Source organism: Tursiops truncatus, chromosome 20 (genome assembly GCF_011762595.2).
Source record: "Tursiops truncatus isolate mTurTru1 chromosome 20, mTurTru1.mat.Y, whole genome shotgun sequence".
Classification (NCBI taxonomy): domain Eukaryota; kingdom Metazoa; phylum Chordata; class Mammalia; order Artiodactyla; family Delphinidae; genus Tursiops; species Tursiops truncatus.
This window is the reverse complement of record NC_047053.1, coordinates 8,481,136-8,491,748: the sequence shown is the minus strand read 5'-3', so window position 1 is coordinate 8,491,748 and position 10,613 is coordinate 8,481,136. Positions and strand designations below refer to the sequence as shown.

At 54.5% G+C, this 10,613-nt stretch overlaps 2 protein-coding genes across 6 annotated transcripts; both read right to left on the bottom strand.

Moving 5' to 3' along the window:
- Positions 1-637: 637 nt before the first annotated feature.
- KCNAB3 (potassium voltage-gated channel subfamily A regulatory beta subunit 3) lies at positions 638-8,768 on the bottom strand. Of its 5 annotated transcripts, none has more exons than XM_033848679.2 (14): positions 7,674-8,768; positions 6,285-6,328; positions 6,158-6,195; positions 5,839-5,918; positions 4,487-4,531; positions 4,341-4,385; positions 4,086-4,129; positions 3,801-3,887; positions 3,441-3,550; positions 3,176-3,296; positions 2,997-3,091; positions 2,799-2,919; positions 2,540-2,628; positions 638-2,241 (listed from the first exon to the last, which is right to left on the bottom strand). In XM_033848679.2, the coding sequence occupies exons 1-14, from the start codon at positions 8,366-8,368 to the stop codon at positions 2,164-2,166; spliced, it is 1,692 nt and encodes a 563-aa protein (XP_033704570.1). In that variant the 5' UTR covers positions 8,369-8,768; the 3' UTR covers positions 638-2,163. The 5 variants fall into 5 exon arrangements, with proteins under 5 accessions (XP_033704570.1, XP_033704569.1, XP_033704567.1 ...); XM_033848678.2 differs by having other exon boundaries at positions 3,441-3,526; XM_033848676.2 differs by having other exon boundaries at positions 3,176-3,526.
- Positions 8,769-8,895: 127 nt separating this feature from the next.
- Positions 8,896-10,564, bottom strand: TRAPPC1 (trafficking protein particle complex subunit 1). Its single transcript, XM_033848685.2, has 5 exons — positions 10,526-10,564; positions 10,317-10,415; positions 10,094-10,164; positions 9,607-9,745; positions 8,896-9,310 (listed from the first exon to the last, which is right to left on the bottom strand). Exons 2-5 carry the CDS (start codon positions 10,413-10,415, stop codon positions 9,182-9,184), a joined length of 438 nt encoding a protein of 145 aa, XP_033704576.1. The 5' UTR covers positions 10,526-10,564; the 3' UTR covers positions 8,896-9,181.
- Between the last annotated feature and the right edge of the window lie 49 nt (positions 10,565-10,613).

Here is a 10,613-nt window from a genome sequence, read left to right as displayed (position 1 = left end):
TTCCTCCACAGTCTTCCAAAATGAGTGGGAGATGATAGGAGTGGATGTAAGTATTCATTAGTTGATGCGGTTGGCTGCTAATCCAGTAAATGGCATGCTGCTGACTTCTCTCTTTTGAAAATTGGTTTTATTCTACTCTCCCAGCTTCGGGATCAAGGAAGGGTGAGGATGGGAAGAAGGGAGATGGTGAGGTTTTATATATATATATATAAATATATATATATATATATATATTTTTTTTTTTTTTTTTTTTTTTTTTGCAGTACGCGGGCCTCTCACTGTTGTGGCCTCTCCTGTTGCAGAGCACAGGCTCTGGACACGCAGGCTCAGCGGCCATGGCTCACGAGCCTAGCCGGTCCACGGCATGTGGGATCTTCCTGGACCGGGGCATGAACCTGCATCCCCTGCATCGGCAGGCAGACTCTCCACCACTGCGCCACCAGGGAAGCCCGGTGAGGTTATATTTTAAGGGAGGCAGAGCTAATCCTACCCTGCCTTGTGATCTTTAAAGGTTATAACTTTCCACCCACTTTGTGTCCCAGGGAAATCAGAGTTCTTTGGGGAAGAATAAGGGTAAGGCTCTGACATAATCCCATTTGCTTCTGCTTTTCCACCACTCTCACACCTGATCTTTGACTTGTTTTCTTTTTTTTCTTTATACTATTTCTTTTCCCTGTCTCTGTATCATTTCAACCATAGACCGGTTTTCATTTTACCTCTCCTTCCCCAAATCCCAAAGCCTCAACCTCAGAACAGCCCCTCCCCCTCAGCCACAGGAAAACCACCTAGATAGTTCATTGGCGTATGTGTGGGTATCAGGCAAGAGGGAAACAAGACGAATGGCTAATATAACTTACAAAACAAAACAAGGGGGCTTCCCTGGTGGCGCAGTGGTTGAGAGCCCGCCTGCCGATTCAGGGGATGCAGGTTCGTGCCACAACAGTGGGAGGCCCGCGTACCGCAAAAAAAAACACAAAAAAACAAAACAAGGGTAAGAGTGAGCATCAGAGGGAGGAGCAACAAAGCTATGAAGCCCGGCCTGTGGGTTCTAAGGAAGAAAGCTGTGGCCTGGAGGATCAGGTGCCTGGGTCCTTGATGAGAGCAGTGACTAGGAGCATGATGCCTGGGTCACTGAGGTAAAGGAGCAGTGGACAGGTAGTGCTGGACCTTTCTAACGGCAGGGTGCTAGAGGCCCAGATACGTGAGACTGAGATCCTAACCTCTCAGCCCCCAGCAATTTCAGACGCGGTAAGTGATGATCAAGCTGAGATTTTATTTACAGTTCCCTGGGAAGTCTTACACAAGAGGGGCCATCATTATTGCTTTAAGATTATTGCCAGGAGGAAGACTACAGTCCTCCACTCCCGGGTAGGAGTCCTGCTCAAGGCTCAAAAGTTTATCCCCAGACCTTTTTATGTCAGCCCCATTTCTCTGCCCTGACCTAAAGGCTGTCACCTTTTCCTGCAAAGTGCGGCCCAACCGTACTTTCCAAGGGCTTCCCTGGCCACTTGTGCCAGGACAGGCTATACATCGGCCGTCAATTTTCCCTCATCAGTGCTTTGTCACTGCCCTCCCCACCCTACCCCTCTCTGACAAGAACAAAGTCTCAACACTTTTTGTGGTTTTAAGCCCTCCTCCACCTCCTGGCTGAGGCAGGGTCCTAGTTTCCCAAAGATTATCATTTACTTCCTGCCAGGACCAGCCTGGCTTCCTTTGTAACGAATGTAAGAGCCCCATCTCCTTTGTCCCAGATGACATCAAAACTCACTTCATATTAGGTTGTTACCCCTTGATGACATTTCAAGGGCCACTTCTGAGGTACTCTGCATGGGTCTTGTATCTGCCTTTTTTCCCCCTGGGCCTCGGCGATTAGGGGAAGAGAGAAGGGAGCGAGGCCAAGTGGCAGAGAGGGGACAGCCCAGTAGCTCATGCCCAGGATTAGCAGGGAGACCTAGGAGGACGCAATAGGGGGCGGCGGACTACTTTCCCTCTCAAGCCCCACTGCGGGAGGATATGGCTTTGTTCATGCTTTCGCTACTGTGACCGGAACTCGTTAGTGGGCGGGGCCTCCCTGGCTCCGGCCGCTGCGTGGAGGGATCCGGAGCGGGAGGGAGGCGGGGGCGGGAAGCGGTCCTGGGAGCGGGTCCCTGCGCCCCCGACGGACTATTTCTTGAGATGAGGTTTGTGGCCCAGGAGCCCTTCTATCTCCATCACCGTCTGCGGGGTCAGCTGACTCAGCACCTGCAATTGAATGGGGTGGTGGAGAGGTGCAGGGTTGCTGAACAAGGGAATGAGGTTGGAAAACCCGGGGAGCCGCACAGCGAAGCCAGGTGGCAGGGAAAGAGTCGCAGCTGTGCCCCTGCCTCACCGTCTCACCCTGGGACCTCTCATTTGCCAAGCGAGGACATTGTAGTGGGTGACCTCACAGGCCCATTCTGGGCTGGACAGCAAGGCCTTGCTTGAGTGCTGGGACAGGGGACAGAGATGGGCTCTGGCTCTGACACCCCCCCCACTGCCCCCCACACCCTTCCCCCCTCACCTGCAGGGCGCCCAGGTGTTCAATCAGCTGCTCTGCACTGGACACCCCCAGCAAGACCGAGCTGACACCCTCACTGCGGAGACACCACGCTGGGCCAGAGAAGGAAATAAAAAAGAACTGGTCGGAAAGAGTGAGCACGCAGACTTCAGAGGTGTCTCCGAGGAAGAGGGTCCTCCCCAGAGACAAACCAGTCTGCGGTTTGGTAGCATCTCAGGAGGAGACAAGGCCTCTGCAGGGTCCAGGGCTGGCAGTGTCTCACCAATAGCAAGCTGCGCCACGGTGCAGCCCAGCTGGTGAGCGATGGGGAGAAGGTCCATGACTTTGGCTTGTTGCTTCTTGCCATCCTCACTCTGCACTTTGTCTTTGTGCCACTGGTAGCCCTGGAGGCCAAGGAGAATCAGCAAAAGACGACTCCTCAGATAGTCCACTCCTGCCGTCCTGAGCCCCCAGATCTCACCTTGATGTTGACCCTGCAGGTATCTGGGACTCGCCCATCATACTTGCTAGTGATGAGGCCACAGGCAAGAGGGGACCAGGTGACTGAGCCAACACCTAAGAGGAAGAGGATTGGATGTGGGAAAGGGATCTAGGTGATGGTGAGGCCGAGGGAAAGGTAGGGATGAGGGGACTTCGAACCAATCTTGTGGTAGAGCTCTGGCAGCTGCATCTCCACCTTCTCTCTCTGAAACAGATGGTGCTCAGCTTGTTCACACACTGGAGGAATCAGGTTGAACTGTCTGGCCATGGAGTAGGCCTCCTGAGTTGGGGTGGGGAAAAGATGGGGGTCAGAGCACTCCTTCCATTTTCTTCCACTCCCCCCCCTCCAGTAGAGTGGGGTTTGGAGTGGCCATGTGAAAAGTGGGAACAAGTTGTAGGACGGCGAGGTGGGTGGCACACTCACCATGATTTCTGCAGCCCCCCATCGGGATGTCCCCCAGTATAGGGCCAGGCCCTGGTTGATGACATAGGTCATGGCTCGCACAATCTCTAGGCACATAGGAGAGGGAGAGCCTCACTGTCAGACCCCTGGCATCCTGGGTTCCAGATGTGCAGACCTCTGCCTGCCCCACCAAGGCCCCACTCATCCCTGTGGAGTCGGAGGGGTTGGTATCTGCTTTTCACCTCCCTCCCCGTCCAAGTCCTGGGGTCTGAGCCTCTGCTGTGGAGCTTGGGAGGCCTCCTGAGCAGGGGCTGGCTTCTGCTGAGGGTTTTAGAAGTGCTCAGTTTTGAAGGGCTGTCAGGGTTGGGGTGCTGCTTTTACCCTCCATGGGACTGTTGGGGTCTGAGCGATTGGCGAAGATGATGTCCACATATCCCAGCTGGAGGCGTTCCAGGGATCCTCGCAAGCCTGGGGTAAAAGCATGGGGCGAGGAAGGTAAGCTCTTCAGCTTCAGTTTCCTAAGAATTTAGACCTTATCCTTTTGCCATGGCCACCTAAATCCCGGCTTCCCTATTCAAAGCCTCAGACTCAGAGCTTCAGAGAATGTTCCCAACTCCTCTGGCTTCCATACCCAGCCACCTCCAGTTCCCAGCCCCTAACTCTTACCCTCAATGATGTGTTTGCGGCTCAAGCCTCGCTCAGTTTCTGCCCTGTAGGAAAAGGTAAGTCAGAGATGAGGTGTGTCAAAGATAAGGGACCAGGGCTGGCCTGGAATCATGAGGAACTGGTATTTCAGGGGTCCTCACAGGCAGGATGCAGACCTGGGGTAGCAGGTGCAGGGACTGCTGTCCCCACCCCCATCCCATGCACCTTCACACAGTCTCTGCAGATCTCCCCAATTATAGTGAGGCAGCCACTTACTGTCCTCCCCCAAAAATCTTGGTGGTGATGACATAGCTTGATCTCCTGGAAGAAAGAGAAATGGTAGAACGGGCAAGAAAAGGATTTTTGGATGATCATGTCCCCAGCAACCTCCCGGCCCTCCCCACCCACCCAACATGTCTTACCTCCAACCTTTGCTCTTGAGGATGTTGCCTAGGGTTCTTTCAGCCCTGGAAGGAAGACAGTGTAGAAGCACTGACCCCTCCAAAGTGGATCAGTTTCTTTCCTTCCTCCCCACCTTTCCCTTCAACTAATTTCCTCTCCTGTAAAATGGAGCATAAACGAGGAGCCCATTGGGCTGTCAGCCCCATCCTAGACTAAGTAAGAGGGGCTCCCAATCTAGGGTTCTAGTCGTATCATTTTCACTCATTCATTCAACAAATGTCAGCTGTGCATCACTGTGTACCAAGCTCTGTTCTGGGTGCTGAAGGGATAGAATAGGATGAGAGAAGAGGGACCAACTATAGTGGAGCCAGGGAGCACTGCCTCGTCTGGTTCCAACCATTTGTATTGCCCTCCCCCTTCTTTTAGTCTTTGCAAAGTTCCACCCATCCTCCAAAATTTAGCTTGGTCCTCCAAAATTTAGCTTGGATTCTGCCTCATTCTATGGAAAATGTTCTCTGATTGCTGTAGTCTATGGTCAGTCCTTGTCAGCTTCCATAGCTCTTATTGGCTACACAATTTTTTGACACTTAATCATGAGTTAATGTGTGACAAGTCTTAAGTTATAGTGGGCTCTTACTGAAGTGTTACTGTTATTTAATCTTTCGTATCTCCTTGTCTTTTGGTTTGTTTGTTTAACCACTTAGACTGTGAGCTTTTTGAGGGCATATTGATGTCATCCTTCAATCAGATACCTGCTCTGTGACAGGCTCTGCATAGGTACTTAGGTGACGTGGGAAAGAGCAAGACAAGTTCTGTGGAGGGAGGAGCCTCCCAGGTGAGCAGTGAATATGGCCTTGTAAACGAGTAATTGATGAACTCTGTGTCAGAGGGTAGTGTAAAGTGCTTTGGGAGCTGATGCGGATAGTGACCAACTTTGGGGAGCTGGGCAAAGGCTTCTTGGAAGAGCTGACATCTGGGACAAGTCTTAAAGATAAGCAGAAGAGTTTGCCAGAAGAAGAGGCAGAGTAGTCATCCTAGGTTTTTACTATTTGCAGCGTGAAGCCATGTGTGCTGTGGTATAGTATGTTTGAAATTTATCTTTGTCATCCTCACATAGTTGCACATAAATGACGTCCAGGAAATAGTTGTTTGTTTTATTTCATTTTGACTGCACAGTATGCCCCATTGCCCTCAAAGCTGGAGAGAGACAGATGTTGGGACTACAGTTCCCATAATGCTTTGGGGCCCCATTGGCTGAAAGGTTGGAACTTAGTGATGCAGAATTCCCAGGGTTCTTTAGGGGGGAAACCAAAAAGCCCTGATATTCTCTCAGCCTTCCAAGTGTAACTTAGTCTTTCACCCCAGTCCTTACTTTCCCGCTGCATACACTTCGGTGGTGTCAAACAGGTTTACGCCATGCTCATAGGCTACTGTCAGCACATCCTCTGCTGTCTAGGATGGTGAGAGAAAAAGTTGAAGACCAGCAACCAGCCTCTCAGTTACCTTCCTTACGGCATTCTAGCCCATCAGACCTCAACCTTCGTTTACACATTCACTCCCCTTTCCCCATCCTCCAACCTCAGGTCCACCGTTCCCCGTGCTTGTTGTCCAAACCCCTATGCAAGTCCATTTCCCCCCTTTTTGGTTCTCTCATACCCCCTCACCCTGCTTCTAGGTCCCATCACTTATACCTCGTCTGAGATCTGAGAACCAAATGTGACCCAGGTACCTGCAAGAGAGAAGCCAGGCAGGTGAGACCTGTGGGGGCAAGCCATGAAAGAACGCCCCTTCCCTTAATTCCTCTTCTTTCTAACTCACCTAGGCCAAGGCAGGATACCCGAAGACCAGACTTTCCTAGGTTCCTGCAGGACACAGAGGCAGAAGGAAGGGGTAGAGCCTCCATTAGGAACATAGATCATCAGCCTCCAGTTCCTCTCCTTCCAGACTGAGATGCCCTCAGGGTGTCTCAGTCCAAAGAAGCTAGACTCAGTGGGCCCACTGAATTGGGCAGTGCTATGGCCATAGCATAAGTGAACAAATAATGACTGTTCCTCTGGAGCCACTGTCCAGTGCCTCTGTTCCCCCCTATCACATTGAAGATGCGCTGCCTGCTTAGCGTTTCTGCTGGTGGGTCTTGTGTTTATTTGAGTCATCTCTGGGATGTGTAGAGTCGAGGGTGGGGGTTGGCTGGGAGGAATGCGACTGGCTAATTGTGATGAGTTTGTGAAAACAGATCATCAGAGAGTGCTGTGCTAAAGGGCAGACACTGGGGTGGAAGGGGTAAACCAAGTCAAGTTCAGGCACTCAGGCAGGCAAGGATCCTTGGATAGGCTAGGCAGGGAGGCCTCCAACAAAAGCAGGTAGGACACCTGGGTGGAGAGTATGAGAGGTAAGACCAGTTCCCCCTCTTCCCCTCTCTACTCCCTCTGCTCCTGTTGGCTTGTGAAGTCTGTCTTCAAACCAGAGAGACGCTCCTCCCAAGGACCCCCCACCCAGGCCATCCGCTCAGCTTCCCAATCAGGGCCACCACATGGAGGGGATCAAATTCCTCAAGTGACAAAGCCAGGTCAGATCAGTGACCTCTGCTCACTCTCAAGCAGGAGCCCCTCCCCTCCCCCCTACTGGTAGTCCTGAGAGCCCAGCGGTTCTCTGAGATAAAGTCGGTTACATTTCCGTCCATCTTACCCACATGGCCCCTGTCCTTCGGCAGGGGCTTGAGAGATGTGGTCCATCCTTCCAAGGGCCCCACTTCCCTCCCCACCAAGAAGGTTGCAGGAGACCTTGGGGCATGTGGGGGCAGTATCTGGGTCAGGCACACTGAGCAGGCCACAGTGAGAAGCCGTTTCCTTCCCCCATCTTCCCAGGACACGACCCAAGGACACTTCATCCCGGGGGGTGGGGGTGGGGGTGTGCAGCCTGGAGATCCGTGCATCCCTCGGCTTCCTGAGGGTAAGGAGGGAAGCTTAGGAGTATCCCCTGGGTCTGACAGGCCTGGTCAACCTTGGTAAACTTGATTTTCTACTAGTCGGGGGTATGGACGGAGAGCAAGAGAGGGCCCAAGTAAGGGAGTGCCAATGATGGGAAGAGGAGATGGAGTGAGCCGGGATCTTCTTAGCGAAGTTTGAGGGGGTTCTGGAAGCATCCCAGGAAGCCTCAGGGGTCAGGAAAGGGGAGCAGATGTGGCGGGCTGCCCGGCCACCCCCATACCTGTATTTCATGCCAGTGCCTCGGCCGGTGCTCTCTCGGAGGACCCCAGCGGACGCTGGGGGTCGGGGGACCACTGCGGCCCGGGCCTTGGGGCCCGACCCTCCTCCCCCCGTAGGATTCCCATGCCCCCCGCCGACCGGCCCGCCATTACCGCCCCCGGGGCCCGGCCGGGGTCCACACAGACGGTCCTCACTGCTCCGGCTGCGAAGGTTCTGCTCGGTACATGCGATAGACACCTGCATGCCGGCTGGCCAAGGCGAGGGAGGGGGCTCCGAGGGGGCGGGAGGAGGAGGGAACCGGTAAGCCCGAGGGGAGACACCCGGGGGTGTAGTGGCGCGAGCCCTAGAAGAGCGGGAAGGCTGAGGAGGTTGCGGCGGGAGCAGCCAGGCAGGATCCGGCTCGCGGGGGCGGGCTGCTGGAGGTCGCGGGGTTTGCGGCGGAGAGGAGAAACGCGGGGGGGCGCCACGAGTGGAGCGATTAGGATTCGGGGGTACTGGCACAGGGAGGAGAGGGGGAAATGGACGAGGGTAAAGGTCGAGGGCTATTCTCGGAGGGTAGGAACTTAGGGACGGGGGGGGGGGGGCGGAAGAGAGATGCCACCTCAGCCCGAACCGCAGCGGGACCCGATAGACTCCCAGCCGCGTCGGCTGCGGGCCCAGCTTATCAACATGCAGACACCGCCCCCTCATCTGCATAAAGACGCCCGCCTCCCAGCCAAAACCTGCCGCTCATCTGCATAAGCCCCACCTTCCGGAGCTCCGCAGCTTGGGTGTTCTGTGGGCTCACAGGAACCGGAGAGCAGAACCGGGAGGGTGGTTCTACTCTCTGCACCCCGAGGCCAGTCGGCCTTCCCCCAACCCAGTGGTTTTCAATCAGTGAGCTATTTTCTCCCCTAGGGGACGTTTGGCAAGATCTGGAGACATTGTTGACTGTCACGATCTGGGTGCGCGCGCGCGCGTGTGAGAGAAAGAGAGAAAGAGAAAGACATGGAGACGTGCTACCAGCATCTAGTGAGTGGCGGCCAGAACAAAGTACACGACAGCACCCCCCCCCAACACACACACACCAAGATATTATCCAGCCCCAAACGTCAGTAGTGCCGCTGTTGAGAAACCCGTGGACAAAGCCTCTTTGCTGGCTCAGGGGATGTGAACACCCTGGTTCACGCCTTCATGAGAGGGGCAGGCCCCGATCGACCACTGAAACTAACACACTCAGGTCGCAGAGGGTGATAAAAAGTTTATTCTGTACTTCTCCCAGCGTCAGGTAGGGGATAAAACTGGAGAGAGGGCCTGGTTTGGAGGTGTAGAGACTCCAGTAGGCTTCCTTCCTGTGATGGGAAGGGCACCATGGAGGGCTTTTTAAGCTGTTCCCCTGGGAGGGCTGCCAAGGGGCCTGACGGGGATGGAGGAGCTGGGGCCGTGGGGCTGCCAGTAGGGGCCCTCAGGTGAAACAAAGGGCCCCAGATAGACAAGGATTCTTCTGAGGGGTGAGGTAGAGTGCTTCCTTCAGCCAGCCCGGGCGGAGAAGAAGGGCAGAGAGCGGACGTAGGAGTCCAGTCGGGAGCGGAAGAGCTCACTTTGCACAGTTTGGCCCAGCGGGCACAGGGGATTCTTCACCACCAGCTCCACGTACAGCTGTGGAGGGGGAGGGTGTTAGAGCCAGGCTTTGAACACTTCTTGTTTTCAACCCCAAACCTACTATAACCTCAAGGGTGTGTGAATGCACAGCGATCAAGGGCTGGAAGGCAAACCCTCCTTGGGGAGAAACTGGTGGTGGGAGTGTATAAGGACCTAAAGGGTCCCAAGAAGTCTGACTTCAATAGAGATACAATACAGTAGGATTAGGGCAGGGAAGCTGAAGGAGTCTTGGGGCTCTAAGTGGCCATGGCTGTTGAAGCTTTGGCGGAAGGGTCCGAGGGGCTGGCACTGACCGCACTGTAGATGTGGTGCAACACATCTCGGATGGGTCCCACGCCCAAGTCAGTGTTCATGACAACCTTGATCCCAGTGGGCGTCTCGTAGTAATGGAGTTTGTAACGGCTAGTTTGGAAGGCCAGGAAGCCGTCCTTCCTGCAGAGATGAGGAGGATGTTAAGGAATAGAAGCGAAATCTCTCCCAAAGAGATTCTTCTGATCTCCTCTAGATTGACTCCCTCTTCTCTAAACATGTCGTTTGTAGGAGCCTGGTTGACTAAAGACACCTCCCATCTTCACCCCTCAATTTAGCCCCGTTGCCCAACCTCTCTACCTTCAGATCTTCCCCACCGCCGCTCCTGCCAGCTACTGCACTCTCGCCCCGGACTCAGCCTCTCCTCTGTCTCCTTACCCTCTCTGGGGGCCAAAGCCCCTTCCACTCCAGAAAGTTTCCCCCGCCCCCAAATTCCCTCCCTCCCTCAACAACCCCTCTGACTACGCGTACATGTCTAGCGGGGACATCTTGCTGACAAACGAGCGGATAGAGAAGAGCATCCCGTACATCAGCTTGTACTCCTGGAGGGAGAGGGGCAGAGTTAGTTCTCGGTTTTTAAAGGAGCCAGGGTTGGGGTGGGAAGGAGCCAGGGTTTGGAGAGAAGAAGCTGGACTGGGACAATGTGCATTTGGAGATGTGAGGTCACCCGGGTTGCGCGGGGCCCTCTCGTCACCTCCTCCTTGGGGATCCCCGCTTGCTTCTTGCGGTGCCACTCGCTGTAATGCAGACACACTCCATTCCGGTCAAACAGGTACAGGTTGTGGACAGTCATCTGCAGGGCAGAGAATGTGAGCCTCACTCCGGGACCGCCCACACCCCGTAGGCTCCAGTTCTTAGCCCGGGATCCCTCCAACCAGACGGGGACCCCTCCCGCGAACTCACCGGAACTTCTCCGAGTGCCCGTCACTCGATACTTCCGGTTTCCGCGGAGCCCCGCCCCACCGGGTCTACACGCTCTAGCGGCAGAGAA